At 42.6% G+C, this 14885-nt stretch overlaps 1 protein-coding gene across 2 annotated transcripts in view; it reads left to right on the top strand.

The window, feature by feature from the left end:
* The window catches only part of ZNF704 (zinc finger protein 704), a 251392-nt gene that overhangs the window by 200005 nt on the left and 36502 nt on the right, over positions 1–14885 (top strand). For both annotated transcript variants that reach the window (XR_010127248.1, XM_054498297.2), the window contains exon 5: positions 11140–11240. Coding sequence is in view for 1 of the 2 variants with exons in the window: in XM_054498297.2 (XP_054354272.1) it covers positions 11140–11240 (101 nt within the window). In the remaining variant the exon portion in view is untranslated. The remainder of the gene's footprint in view (positions 1–11139; positions 11241–14885) is intronic.

Below are 14885 nucleotides of genomic sequence, written 5' to 3'. Positions count from 1 at the left end.
TATGTTTAGAAATGTCCAGATGTCCCCAAAGATGAGACGCACTTTTAGAATTCGTTGATTGAGAAAACACAGAATGACTAGGGATTTCTGTTAATTCAGAAATCGTTTTGTTGTTTGTTGTTGCTGTTATAGAAATCATTTAAAATCAACTTTACTTAGGTATAATTTTCACACAGTAAAATGAACCCATTTTAAGTGTACCGTTTAGTGAGTTTTGACTGTCTCTACCTGAGTAACCACCACTCTAACCAAGGCCAGCACTCCTCATACCCCGCTTCAGTCAAAGGCACCACCAAGCCCCAGACAGGCAACCAACCACTGGTATAACTTTTATCACTATAGATTAATGCTGCCTGTTGTAGAATTTCAAGTAAATGTAATTATACAGTGTGTATTTTTGGTATACAAAATACCAAATGTTGGCAACAGGAACTCTCATTTATTGCTGGTAGAAATGTAAAATGGTACAACCACTTTGTAAAACAGTTTGGCAGTTTCTTAGAAAGTTAAATATACACTTACCATATGACCCAGCAATTCCACTCTTAGGTATGTATTTACCTAAGAGATAAGAAAACACATGTCCACAAAAAAACTTGCAGACAAATGTTTATAGCAGCTTTATTCATTATCACCCCAAACTGGAAACAACCCAAATGCCCATCAACAGGTACCTGGATAAACAAGTTGTGGTATAACCATACAATGGGATACTTCACCACATAAAAGGGAGCAAACTACTGATACAAGAAACAGTGAGTGAATCAAAAAAAAACATTACGCAGAGGGGGGAAAAAAAGCCAGGCACAAAAGAATACATTCTGGGTTATTCCATTTACAGAACTGTTTTGTTAATTTTGTATACACGTATCACCACAGCATCTATAAACAGCACATGGAGGTGGGAGGTGTTTCATCCGTGCTTGCTATACATTGAATTCACCTGTTACTTTGTATTAACCCCACACACCTTGAAGATCCAAAATCTCTACTCTCATTCAGTCCCCTCATCTTACAAATAAATAAATAAAGCCCCCAAAAGGTAAGGCAACTTGTATACTGTGTAACCATGAGGTAGCATGAGGTAACATGGCTGCTTCTGGAACCCCTACCAGCTTCTAGGAAGTTACTAATTTTTAAATACACTAGCGCATTTACCGGTCTTTTGGCACCTGCTGGGGATCTGTGTGGACCTCTTGACCCTGAAAGAGCCACTGGAGCCGCTGCCAAGGTGTGTGGGTTTTCATGAGACAGGCAGAGGAAGTTTGTATAATGCAGCCAACTCACCTGCACAGAACAACTTGGCCCTCTCTGTCCGTCAAGGTCCCTGGTCCTCTCTGGAGAGGCTTGGATGTGTAAGCCCCTGTCCCTGCCCTGCCATTCCAACACCACACACACACACACACACACACACACACACACAAGTCACCATACCAAAAAAAAAAAAAAAAACTGAAGATCCTCTCAGTCACCTCAGAACATGATGTTAACTCCAGGCTGCTGACTGATAAAGTGATGTTCATGTGCTTACTAGAATATAGCTTTAGTTGGACTTACACGTCATATGCATGTTATACAATACTTTGAAATACTTCAAAAATGTTATATAATTCTTCAAACTCCAGCCATGTTTCCACTCTTGGAACTGAAGGTGACCTTCAGCAGTCACTATATCAATCCTAAGTATCACTCTGGGTTCTGTCAAGAAAATAGAAGCTACTTCATATATTCCAAGTATGAAACCATTTTTTAAAAACAGGATTGAGGCTTACTATTGGTAGGGCAAGCAGAGAGAAAATCAGGGAAACCTTGGCCAAAGGTCTCAGCCAGTAGACCCAAGGCAGTTCTAGAGACAGTTCAGAAGCTGCTGCAAAGGTGAAAATCTCTGGGAAGTTCTCTCCAACCATTGTGGCCCACAGCATCAATGTTGAGAAATTCTGAAGTGTTTGTCTGGAAGCTGCTATGCATCTCACATCAGGCATATGTGAGATTCCAGGAGTCTGCTCACAACTGCGTGGAGCCTCAGCTCCTCCTGGGCCTGTTGCGGGTGTTAAATAAGGTACACATGTGGAAGCTGCTAGCACAGGACCAGGCACAGAGTGGTTCCCAATCAACGGTGGCCTCCCTGTGTTCCCTTTGCTTTACGTGAATAAGACCATTCTGTTAGACTTGAGGTCTTTGCTGACATTGGTGTTCTGCAGAAGTGCTTTCCACTGGTGTGAATTTTCAGCTGTTCTCCGTGAGATGGTGGACATTCCCGCTTTGCAAACATCTGTTAGCTCTGCGAGGAGAAGCCAGGGTAGAAGCACAGATGGGACCGTTCAGATTTGGCTGCTGCAACTCTGCCAGCAGCTTTGCTTGGTTTGGCTTTCTTGGGCAGGCTTGGACCCATGCAGCAATCTGGGCGTTGTTTATTTAGCTATTTTTTCATGTTCTCCTCCTCCCATGGCTTGCTTTTCTTTAGTGTAACAGCAAGTAGTCTGTTTGTAGACAAAGGATTTGTTTCAACTGGATGTAGTTAGGGGACTTTGAAAAGTACTAAACTACCATTTGAAGAGCCTCATGCTTTACTGCAAGAATGTCTTTGGCCTATGTAGAGACAAATCACTTTACAAAGGTGTAGACAGGGTTAGGGGAAATCAGTAGGGGGTGGTACAGGACTCCAGGGGCTAACAACCATGGAAGGCCATTATTAACCCTAACCCCTAGAGCCTTAAGAGGCTCTACAAGGGAGGAATTTCTACAATCCAGAACGTTACCAGAACTCTGGAAATACAGCTGTTGGAGAGGTTACCCAACGGAAAGGGTAACTTTTGGAGGAGAGATGTAGCCGCTGCCCACCTGTGGCCAGGCAGAAGGAGAGAGCCAGGAGGAATCAATACCCTCCTGCTTTCCAGTCTCTCCTGCCTCCCAACTGCCTGCCGGTGCCTCATTAGCCAAATCCAACCAGAGATCTATGAACCAGAAGCCCTGTTAATGCAGCCTCCTGGGACCCTGAACATGGTGCAGAAAAGGCATGGCATAGACCTGTCAGGTCAAATAGGACAGGTCATCAAGTCCCTTAATAGACATGTAACTTTTCACATCAAAGAAGCTTTTCTTACAACTTCATGTTTAAGGTTGTTTAATATACAGTCATATGGCATAATTTAACCAATCCCTATTGTCAACCTTGAGGTTATTTCTTATTTTTATCTAGTGTAAAAATCTGTGTGATGAATATACATATGTCTTTGCAAATATTTTGAATTACTGTCTTTGGACAGATTCCTACAAATTGAATTGGCTCAAAGTTATAGGTGTTTCTTAAGCTCTTATTGCCTTAAGCTGTATTGCCCTCAAATTTAAAGATGGCCCCTGTCTGTGCATGTGTAAACTATGAGGCAGAGCTCTGACAGTCTGGACTGAAATGGGATAATAAATGTGAGATGAGATATTCAAAAGGAATGTCAAAAGGAAGAGGTCGAGGAGAAAGCAGAACTTTGTTTTGGGATTGCCCCCTCCCCCAAAACAGTTGATAGTCTTCCCACTATATGTAATTATGTTTCTGAGTCCACATTTGCAACTGCCTTGCAAATCCACAGCAACTTTCTATATCTCTAGGATGCAACATTATTTTCTAATCACTTTTGCTAATGACCTGAGTCATTATAAATTAGTAATTTTTCCTACAGCAGATTTTCCATTGTCCTATGGTGAACTCAGACTTTCCTCAGGTAGCTACCAGTGTAGGGTATGCAAGATTGGAAGAGAAATGTATGATATAAAGTGAAGAGAAAACCATCTTATAATTCAATCCTCATAATGCAGGGTTATCACCATGGATGTCCCCTGAGAAGTTAATTTACAGCCAGGTAAGATAAGCAAGTGTTAATCATGCTGAGAAACATTAAATTCTACAGAACAAATCTTTTTGACAAACATTGTTTGAACACAGATGATTCACTAAGTAAATTTTACAAAGTGCTATTTAAATAAATTAAGATATCTCAAATGTGGCTCATCTCTGAGGTCCCAAAACACAACCTTTCTGAGATTGAACATAACAAATATTTATTGAGCCAGACACTGTGAGGCACTGGGATAGAATATAGTCTATCCCCAAAGTGCCTCTTGAAAACCCAGCAAAAGGAAAAAAGGAAAGAGGAGACAAAGTTCATCATATTTCTTAATATTACCTAATTTTCTTTGGGTAACAGATTTCTTTGGAGCCTTTAGCAGGGGTTCAGGGAAGGTGTGTGTATGTGTGAGGAGGAGATAAACGATTGCTGTTGGTAGTTATCCTAATTCCAAGTGACTTAACAGAGGATAATGGTCAGCTTCCTTGGATTCTGGGGGTTTGATGCCTCCAAAATGTGTCATCTACTCATCTACTTGAAGTAACAAATGAAAATTATGGAAAGAAGTTAAACCAATGATATTTATTTTTCTGTAATCAGGACCAACCTTAACTACTTCTCAATTTAAAAAACAAATGCTTGACATATTATTGCAAGGACGAAGAAGAGTAATCTTATAAATAGTACTTGTTATGGCACAAAAATACCACTGTGATTATCATATCCTAAAACAATCGGCAATTTGAGGCCTTAAAAAAGTCCCATGATGTAAGAGAAATTTGGCTTTATATGTCGTACAATAAATACTATTATATTCATTACGAAAGCCTACATCTGACTGACTCATTGGTAAGAGCCATCAGATGACACTGGGTAAGTCTTGTAACTTTCTGGAGTCTTGTTTCCCATCATGAATATCAGAAATATAGAAATAGTATCTTACGCTTTGCCCATTCCTTTCCCACTCTCTAAGGCGGGGGTCCCCAACTCCCGGGCCTCGGGCCGGTTATCAGTCCGCACACAGCCAGTTAGGAACCCCGCCAAACAGCAGGAGGCGAGCGAGCATTACCGCCTGTGCTCCGCCTCCTGCAGGTCAGCAGCCACATTAGATTCTCATAGGAGCATGAACCCTATTGTGAACCAGGTTGCGCACTCCTTATGAGATTCTTAACTAATGCCTGATGGAACAGTTTCATCCCGACCTGCGCCACAGTCCCTGGAAAAATTGCCTTCCATGAAACCAGTCCCTGGTGCCAGAAAGGTTGGGGACTGCTGCTGTAAGGCAACTATTTTATCCTTCTCAAGTATCCTCAAACTTCATACACAACCTTCCCTTTTTGTCCTCAGTTCTGACGCCACTTCCTGCATCACTGAAAAATTAGAAACAGTCATACAGGAATGCCTTTTTTTCCCTTCTCCACCAAATTAGCAAATTAACTGCATCTGCAGCCACCATCTGGTTTCCCTCCTTTTTCCAGCAGACAACTGTCCTGTCTTATCCAAGGCAGCCCCTCTCCCTGTACTGTGTGTATTGGCGCTGCTCTCCTGACCTTCGGAAGAACCTCATCCTGTAGCTAACCCCTGCTTCTCTACTGCACCCTCGGTTTCCCTGTCTTTGCAGTCATTCCCATCAGCATAGAAACTCACCTTAGTATAACTCATCTTTACAAACCCTCCCTTGACTGCTCATAGGTCAGCAAAATTTCTTGAAAACATTGGCACTCAATCTCTCTGTTTTCCTAAATCCCACTTACTCTCCAGTCCATGCCAATCTGACTTCCATCCACAACACTCTAAGAGATTTACTGCTATTTGGGCCACCAGCATCCTCCATATGCCAAATCGAAGGAACATTCCCAGTCCTTGTTCAACACAGTTGGTCACATCTTCCTTCCTAAGACACTTTCTTCTATTTGTGCTTTTAATATCATGATCTGCTGACCACTTCCCTCTCTGACTGCTCCTTCTCAACCTCCAACATAAAATATTGGATGCTGCAATGCACCCTAATCATCTCTAACTGCATTTTTCCCTAGATAGGCTCATCCACACCCAAGCTTTAAGTGCTCCATCTCCTGACCCCAAATTTATATCTCTATCCCTGACTCTCCCTGATTCCAGGTTCACATATCCAGTGTCCTGCTTGCAATCTCCTTTTGATACATAATAGGCATCTCAAAATTAACATATCCAAAACTCACCCGCAACTCACCCAGTCATTCAAACCTAAAACATGGAAGTCATCTTTAACACCATCCCTCTTATCATCCCTCATGGTCAACCCAACAGCAAGTATTATTGGATCTGCCTCCAAAATATATCTTGAATGTGTCTATTTTTCTCCATCCTCTCTGCCCAAAGCCTCTAAGCCACCATCTCCTCTCACCTGCAGTGACTTCATGCAGTGACTCCAGGCTGGTGATTTCATTTGTTTTCTATCCCAAAACAGAGTAATATTTTTAAAAAAAACTTAAGTCATATAGTGTCACTCTCTTCCTTCAGTAACTTCTCTTTTATTTTAGAATAAAATCCAAATTCCTTACCTTTATCTGCAAAGTCCCACATGATCTGACCCTGCTTCTGCACTTTATCTCAAACAAATCACTCCCTCCCACATTTCATTCTAAACACTCTGTCATTTTCTGGCCTCCAAGAGCCAAGGTCTTTCTCATCTTCAGGCCTCTGCATTTAACTCTTCGCTATGCCTGGAAAACTCTAGCTCTTAGCTTGGCTGGCTCCTTCTCCAACTTTCAGGTCCCAGCTCAATAGTCACCTTCTACAGGCCTCATGCTATATCTGAAATGGTCATCATGTATTATAATTTATGTCTCTCCTCTACTAGAATTTCACTTCCTTGAAGGAAGCCTCATTTCTTTTTTTGTTCTCTATCCCCAGAACCTAGAATATTCCTTGCTAAATAGATATTTGGTTTAATGAATGAAAGAATGCCATCAGCAAAAAGGTTAGGAATGAATCAAAAAGCGTTTTCATCTATCATGACTTCATTTCCAGACATATACTTGGACTGTTGGGTACCTGTATTTTTTCTTGAGTCATTGGTTCTCTTAAGTGGAAGATTTTTCTACAGTATAGCTTCATCATTTGAAAAATGGGCAGGAAGCATTCGTAGTGTGAGGAGTTGTTCATTAATGTTTGCCGTGGTTTGATATGGTTCATTTACCTCCACCAAAATCTCATGTTGGAATTTGATCCCCAGCATAGGGGTGCTGGGAGGTGGGGCCTAGTGGGAGGTGTTTGGGTCATTGGGGTGCATCCCTCTTGAATGGCATGGTGCCATTCTCACATGGCATGAGAGTCTCACTCTCATGAGACTGGATTGGTTTTTGTGAGAGTGGATTAGTTCCCAGGAGAGTGGGTTGTTGTAAAGCCAGAATGCCCCTTAGGTTAGATCCCTCTTGGCATATTCCTGCATCACCTTTGACCTCCACTATGGTTTAACTCAACACAAAAACCCTCACCAGAATCTGAGCAGGTGCTGGCACCATGCTTCATATGCAGCCTGCAGAACCATGAGCTAAAATAAACCTCTTTTCTTTATACCCAGCATCAGGTATTCTTTTATGGCAACGCAAAATGGACTAAGACAGTATTGTTAAGTTATATGCTTTGAATAAAATAATATTTTGAATTCTGCAGAATTCCTTTTTGTGAACCTAGCAGGTTTGAAGGTGGGATTTAAATCGCCCCCTCTGGCGCATCTTATATTTCATGTGTTTAGATCACTGGCCCAAGGAGGTCAGGAAGGCTGAAATTTGTGAACCGTCTCCTTGGAATAAATACAGGCTCGTAAGGATCATGTACTCCTAATTGTGTCTTTGCTTCTCCACATTTTCACATCCCTCAAAGAGCTTCAGTTGTAGCTCATGTAGCTCTGGGTCCTACGCCCAGCACTGCATACTGCAGGCAGAACATCATGGAGCTGGGTGTGTGTGCCCAGGAGCTGCAGAAGAAACAGCAAGATTGCTGTGCCGTGAATGCTGGCCACCCAGGCAGAGCCTCTGGGGCACAGTGGGCCACTGGGCTCACAAAGCCCATGTGAACAGTGAGCTCCTTCCGTGGTTGGTAATTTGCTCTAGCAGACTGCTGCAATATGCTGCCACACTTGTCCTCTGCTTGCAATGCTTAAGGCAGCCATTCACCAACACATGAGTACTCTTCAATTCTGGAAGCTCCCAAGTACCATTTTCAATTCAGAAACCTATGGAAAATCTTCAACATGGGGTGGCCGTCCAGATAAATCATCTGGATACTGATTCCATCAGTAATAGCTGATGAGTTGTCTTCTAAATATGTGAATGATTGCTTCATAGAATCAAGAGTATGATGGTGTGAACCAGAAGTACTTGATGGCAGATATTCTAGCAGGCACATAAATCAAGCTACATCAGTTCCATCAGTTTGGGAAAGATGCCACCACTGCTGTATGTGTTGGTCAGAGTGGGCTTACTGTTGGAACAACCCATTTTTCTCATATATCAGTAGCTTAACACAATAAACGTTTGTTTATTCTCATGTCACAATCCAGTCAGGTCAGTGGAGGTTCTGAAGAGGGTGGATGTCTTCGCTCCAAACAGCCCTCTGAACTTCTAGTGCAGACGTTCTTAACCTGGAATCCACAGATCCCCAAATGGATACACAGAATGCAGGAGGTCGGTGAACCTATGTGGGGGGAAAAAGTGTATCTTTATTTTCACCAACCTCTTAACCATAATTTAACATTTCCTGTAATTATGATTTAAGGCATCAAGCCATAATAATGTTAGCATCACCTGTGACTTTAATACCTATCAAAATCACAGATGTTTCATATCACGTTACAATTTTAGTAGATATCATGAAATATCATTTATTCATAACACTACTTTAAAATTATGTTAGGTATTAGGCCCACTTCAAGGTATTGTTATTTACTACGTTAATTAGAGAGTATGTATATTGCCATATTACAAAATTTTTTTTTTAAGTTCAACTTTTATTTTAGATTCAGGGGGTACCTATGCAGGTTTGTTACATGGGTATATTGCGTGATGCTGGGGTTTGGGATACAATTGAGCCTATCACCCAGGCAGTGAACACAGTACCCAATAGATAGTTTTTCAACACTTACCCCCCTCCCTACTTCCCTCCTCTAGTAGTCCCCAATGTCTGTTATTTCCATCTCTATGTCCATGTGTACCCATCGTTTAGCTCCAACTTAGAAGTGAGAGCATGCAGTATTTGCTTTTCTGTTTCCGCATTAATTCACTTAGGATAATGGCCTCCAGCTGCATCCGTTTTGCTACAAGGGACATAATTTCATTCTTTTTCATGGCTTTGTAGTACTCCATGATGTATGCGTAACATGTTTTATTTATTCATTCTGCTGACACCTAGGTTGATTCCATGTCTTTGCTACTGTGAATAGTGCTGGCGATGAACATACAAGTACATGGGTCTTTTTGGTAGAATTATTCATTTTCCTTTGGGTATACACCCAGTAATGGGATTGCTGGGTCGAATGGTAGTTCTATTTTTAGTTCTTTGAGAAATCTCCAAACTGCCTTCCACAGGTGGCTGATCTAATTCACACTCCCATCAGCTGTGTATATGCATTCTCATTTCGCTGCAGCCTCTCCAGCATGTGTTATTTTTTGACATTTTGATAATAGCCATTCTGACTAGTGTGAGATGGTATCTCATTGTGGTTTTGATTTGCATTTCTCTGATGAGCATCTTTTTCCTATTTTTTTTGGCCACTTGTATGTCTCCTTTGAGAAATGTCTGTTCATGTCCTTTGACCACTTTTTAATGGGGTTACAAAATATTTAATGTTTTTTTCTAGCTGTATTTCAATACACTTGCATTTCTTTATAATTTTGTGTATTTTATCTTAAACATTAAAAACCACTATTCTGAGAAGGATTCATAGGTTTCATCAGACTGCCAAAAGGGTTCATGGCAAACAAAAAATTAAGAACTCTGATCTGGTGGTTTTGCTATCCCCTAAGACCTTTGTGTCCTTTGCATCTAGCCAGCAGAGCAGACTGGGGGTGACACTGGGAGGTAGTTTAGGGGCAAGACTTAGAAGGAATGTGTGTCACTTCTCATCCATCAGCCCTAATTCAGTGACATGATCCCATTTGACTGCAAGGGAGTCTGGGAATCGAGGTCTAGCTGTGTACCCAGCAGGAAAAGGAAATGGGGCCTGGTGAACACATGGAAGTGACTGTCACCATACCCAAGGGAACAGTCAGCAAAGAGGTGGCATCCCAAGGACAAGGGACCTCCCTGGAGAAAACTCACTTTCTATAAAATTTACTCTAGGATGCATAATCATAATAATCCTGTAATAGCTGCTGTTGGTTGAATGGTTATTCCTGTCAGCATTCTGCTAACTGATTCACTTCCATGATGTCGTTTAATCCTCATAATAATGCTGTGAAACAGGTACTATTATTATTCCTATTTTATAAATAAGAGCACTGAGAACTCAAGAAATAAGCCCAAAATCAGTGCTTTCAATCATGGCACTGGACTGTTTTGGAAAATATTGGCCCAGCCTGGGCAACATGGCAAAACCCTGTCTTTACCAAAAATACAAAAAATTAACTAGGCATGGTGGCATGTACCTACTATGGTCCCAACTACTTGGGAGGCTAAGGTGGGAGGATCTCTTGAGCTCAGGAGGCGGAGGCTGCAGTGATCCAAGATTGTGCCACTGCACTCCAGCCTGGGTGACAGAGTGGGACCCATCTCTGAAAAAAAAGGAAAAGAAAATACTGTGACCCTTGTTGAAGAGGCGGAATTTCGTACTGATGGAGGGGATGGTTTCTGGAGCCAGAGTCCCTGGTTTCATATTTCAACTTTGCCAGTAGCTGGTTCATTGACTGGACACTTTTTACTGGAGCTTTCTATGCATCTGTAAAATGGAGATTAATATTAGTATCTGTCTTTTAGGATTAAAGGAGATAAACACTTAAGACAGCACCTGGCACATAGTAAGTGCTCAGTGAATGTTATCCACTGTTTACACAGCCCGAATGGCCCTGTGACTGCCTTCATGAACAAGATCTGAAATATTCCAGCAGAGCCCATTTCTCTTGAAGGATATGAGGAAATAACTGAGTTCACCAAGATAATCACAAACCTAGGGGTGCCTACAGTAGTGTGCTGAGTTATAGTCAAGAGGCTGGGGATGCTGTTACTTTTCTAATGAAGGAAAAAAATATGTTGGGATGACAGAAAGAAAATGTTGTTAGAAAGTAGTTTCCATTTTAATATCACTCTCTCCCCTTTACAGAATTCCATGAAGGTGATGTTCAAATGCCTCTGGAAAAACTGTGGGAAGGTGCTGAGCACTGCAGCAGGTATCCAGAAACACATCCGGACCATCCATCTGGGGTAAGGCAGCCCTTTCTTCAGGGATGTAGCCCCCATCTGCTCAGTCTAGGGCCACCCGCACTCAGAAATTGCACACCACACTGTGCCTTAAAGGTTCTGGACACTGGGCTGGCTTGGTCTTCCTAATCTCTAGAGAGATGGCCACCGCAGATCATCTAAGCCAATATGGCACAGTGGAAAGAACAAGGATGTTACATCCTAGAGCCTCATTAGTTCACTTACTGAGTCACTTTAGGCAAGTTGCTGCCCTGAGCCCCAGTTCCCTATGGAAATTTTTAATAATGTCAGCTCTTCAGGGTCAAGTGTGAGTGCCAAAGATAAAATGTATGTGAGAGAGACTTTAAAGTACAAAACACTAGAGTAACCTGGAGTCTGTGATTGGACTTCAAGGGATCCTTGAACCCACTGAAATTACCTGTGGAATGAAATGTACATTTATTTTCCAGTGGAGAGTATTCATGACTTTAAGCCTCACAGGCATATATAGCCTAAAAAGGGTTCAAGAATCACCACACCAATCGACGCTGCTGTTGCTGTTCTTATGAGATCACTTTCTGTTGCTCAAATAAGCCGTTTATTTGTAAAATCTATACTTTTCCTCATATTATATAACAACCTTCTAAAGGAAAGATAAAATGAAGTTTAGGAGCCATAGCAGTTACAGGTCACCTCAGGGGGGCAGTGGTATTCCATCAGTCTTGTGCTTTTTGCCCTGAGTCTATCTTGCCCAGGGATCTGAGAAGGGACCTTGAGAGGCTGTAAGTCAGAACCAGTGTTCATAAGGCAAACACAAATGCACAGCCAGGCTCCTGTGTGCTTGGACACAGAGGAGTCCTTTCCACAAGATAAGTGCAGAAAAATAAATACAGCAGTCACTTTACCCAGCAAGGGATACATATAGAAAATGCTTCATGCCCAACAAGTGATACAGGCAGAAAGTGAAAATAGCTTCTAAGGTGATGTTGCTAATCTATGAGGGTGGCTCCATAGTGACCATGGAGAGAAACAGGGATCTAGCTCTCTAATCAACCAGGCTGATGTTTGGGGACACACCAGAGCCTTCCAGAGCATATGGCCTGTAGAGCACTGGAGATATGGCCTGGTAAGGCTTCCCTGGCCAGAGTCTACCTTATGTGTAAGAAATACCAATTGAAATACCTCAGGGAAGAACACCCTCCTTCTGCTCCTCAAGCCTTCAGGGAAGGAAATCCTGCAGTGTCTCCCCTGAAATCTCATTGTCAAGACAATTCACAATGTAAGCAGCTCAGTTTTTTTAAAGGTTTAGAAAGAACTTCCCAAAGCTAGAGCCAGGAGGTAGGGTATTTGTTTTAAAGTCTGTCTGCCCAGAAAATTGAGTCCTATTCAGTCCCATCAGAAGCATATGCTGTTTATGTGTATTTGTAGACCCTGGAATTGGTATCACATGTTAGTCCTGTGAGTTCCTGGGGTGCTCTCACAGTGGGTGGAATCTAAAATGCAACCACTTTGCTTTCCTAGGATCCCCTTTTTCCTGATGTGCTTTTAGAATTTCCTTGGTGAATTATGGTTCATAGCCCTGCCAGGCACTGCACAGGAATGGGCCTGGGTTAGCAGGACTCTGAGGCTAATCTATGCTTATGAAGCCCGGGGCCTGTGCTCTCTCATGCACTGGGAGAGGGAACATACCTTTGCCTTTATCCATGAACTCAATTACATGGCTGTAGGATGATGGGGCATTTTTAGTGAGTATTAGCTGGTGAGGGGATGAGGAGGGAAACATGTCAAAGCCAGAAGAAAATATGCCCTCACCCCTGATGTATCTGCAGTACACACCATGCCTGTATAAAAAGCACACACTTTTCAATCTCACTCCATTCTTGTACACCAGGGGCTGGTCCTGATTTAACCCCACGTGGGACACACAATGTCCCCCAGGCCTGCGTGTGTATTAGTAGCACTTGGCAGCCAGCAGCAACTCAACCTGCCTTTAACTGGAAAGGAAGTGGGGACAGGAATAGAACAGATGCTCGTTCTTCTTCCCACTCTCTGGGGTCTTTAATGGTATGCTGGTCACAAGGCCAAGTCCTGCCAGACCTGATACGGTGCAAAGACACCTCCCCAGGCGCCTCAGCCTGGGAGCTCAGGGGAAATGGAGCTAGGCTGGGACAAGCCACTGATTTGAACAAACAGACAGGCCTGTGAAGAGGTGAGGCATGGGTTTTTATGTTAGAGTCTATGCAGGGCTCATTAGTGGGGAAAAGGTATGTTCTGAGTTAGGGATCTGCTGCTGCTGCTGCTGCTGCTGCAGTGAGGGGACACCCGTGGCCTCTGCCCAGCCATCCCCAAAGCCAGGTTTCTAGAGAAGAGAAGCACCACTTCTCTACAAACTCACAAATCATCTAATAAACATTTTCTGACATTATAGAGAGTTATTTTATTTTACTCAAAACTTCCTGTGGAAAAGTACAATGTTCTATGTTTCAGGGAGAGGAACTTTGAAAACACCTAAGAAGCTACTTTTCCTGGTGATGGTGATGGTGAAAATTGAGACCTTCTAACATCATCTTTGTTTTTATTTAATAAGCATTTTACATAGTGTTTATATTGTGTCAGATCTGCTTCTAAGCACCCTATATTTATTAGCTTAATCATCACAATAATCTGGTACTATAATTAATGATCCCCATTTTATAAGTGGAGAAACGGAGGAACGGGGGCTATATGTAGGCCACCAAAATCATGCACACAACTAGAATGTGTAGGAGTCAGGGTTCGAACCTAGGAAGTCTAACCTCAGAATCCATTCTCTTAATCACTGTGCTACAACAACCTCAGCTCCATTCATTCACTCACTCATTCAGGCAACATTTGCTAGGTACCTACCCTCTGCCAAATACACCGGTATGTGTGGAGTGACACATGATGAACAAAACACATCCCTAGAGAATCAGTCATAGTGAGGCGACAAAGAGGTTTAACAAAATACAGACAGGTATCCAGTGATTAACTAAACGGATGAGTAAACACACTTCAGAGGGAGCACAGAGCACTAACAGTTAGGAGTGAAGTCCTAACTGCCAACCTTGAGAATACACCCAGGACTTAACGTCTCAGCCCTTGCACTGCTCGCCTGCCCTGCTCATCTGGAATATTGCTGACAACAGCTCCTTCGTGGCCTCTGCTTTTGCTTTTGTCTTCCCGTCCTCTATTTCCCAGACAGTATCCAGAGTGATCCTTTTAAAATTAAGTTAGAGTTCTGAAAACCCCCAGTGGCTTCCACCACATTCAAAATGCAAGCCAAAGCCATCGCCGTGGGCTACAGGCCCTGGATGACCTTGCCTCTGCCCTGTTCTCACTCCTCCCATCACTCCCTGGGGTCCCAAGCTCCAGCCTCTGGCCTCTCTGCCAGGCCCGCCCACTTGAGAGCTGTGTGTCACTTCTCCCTGGTGTGTTCTCACTGCGGGTGCCAGCATGGTGTCTCCCTCACTTCCTCCAGGCAGGTCTCTACTCAAACGTCACCTCCTCAGAGAGGCTTCCTCTGGCCACTCTCTTTAAAATAGTGCCCCCATCACTAATCCTGCTTAACAACACTGTTATGCTGCTGAATTTTTCTTTCTGGGACTTAGTAACACCTAATATATTAAATACCTATTTTCTAAATTATTT

The sequence above is a fragment of the Pongo pygmaeus genome, chromosome 7 (assembly GCF_028885625.2).
Source record: "Pongo pygmaeus isolate AG05252 chromosome 7, NHGRI_mPonPyg2-v2.0_pri, whole genome shotgun sequence".
NCBI classification, from domain to species: Eukaryota; Metazoa; Chordata; class Mammalia; order Primates; family Hominidae; genus Pongo; species Pongo pygmaeus.
This window is presented reverse-complemented; position numbering and strand designations above follow the sequence as displayed.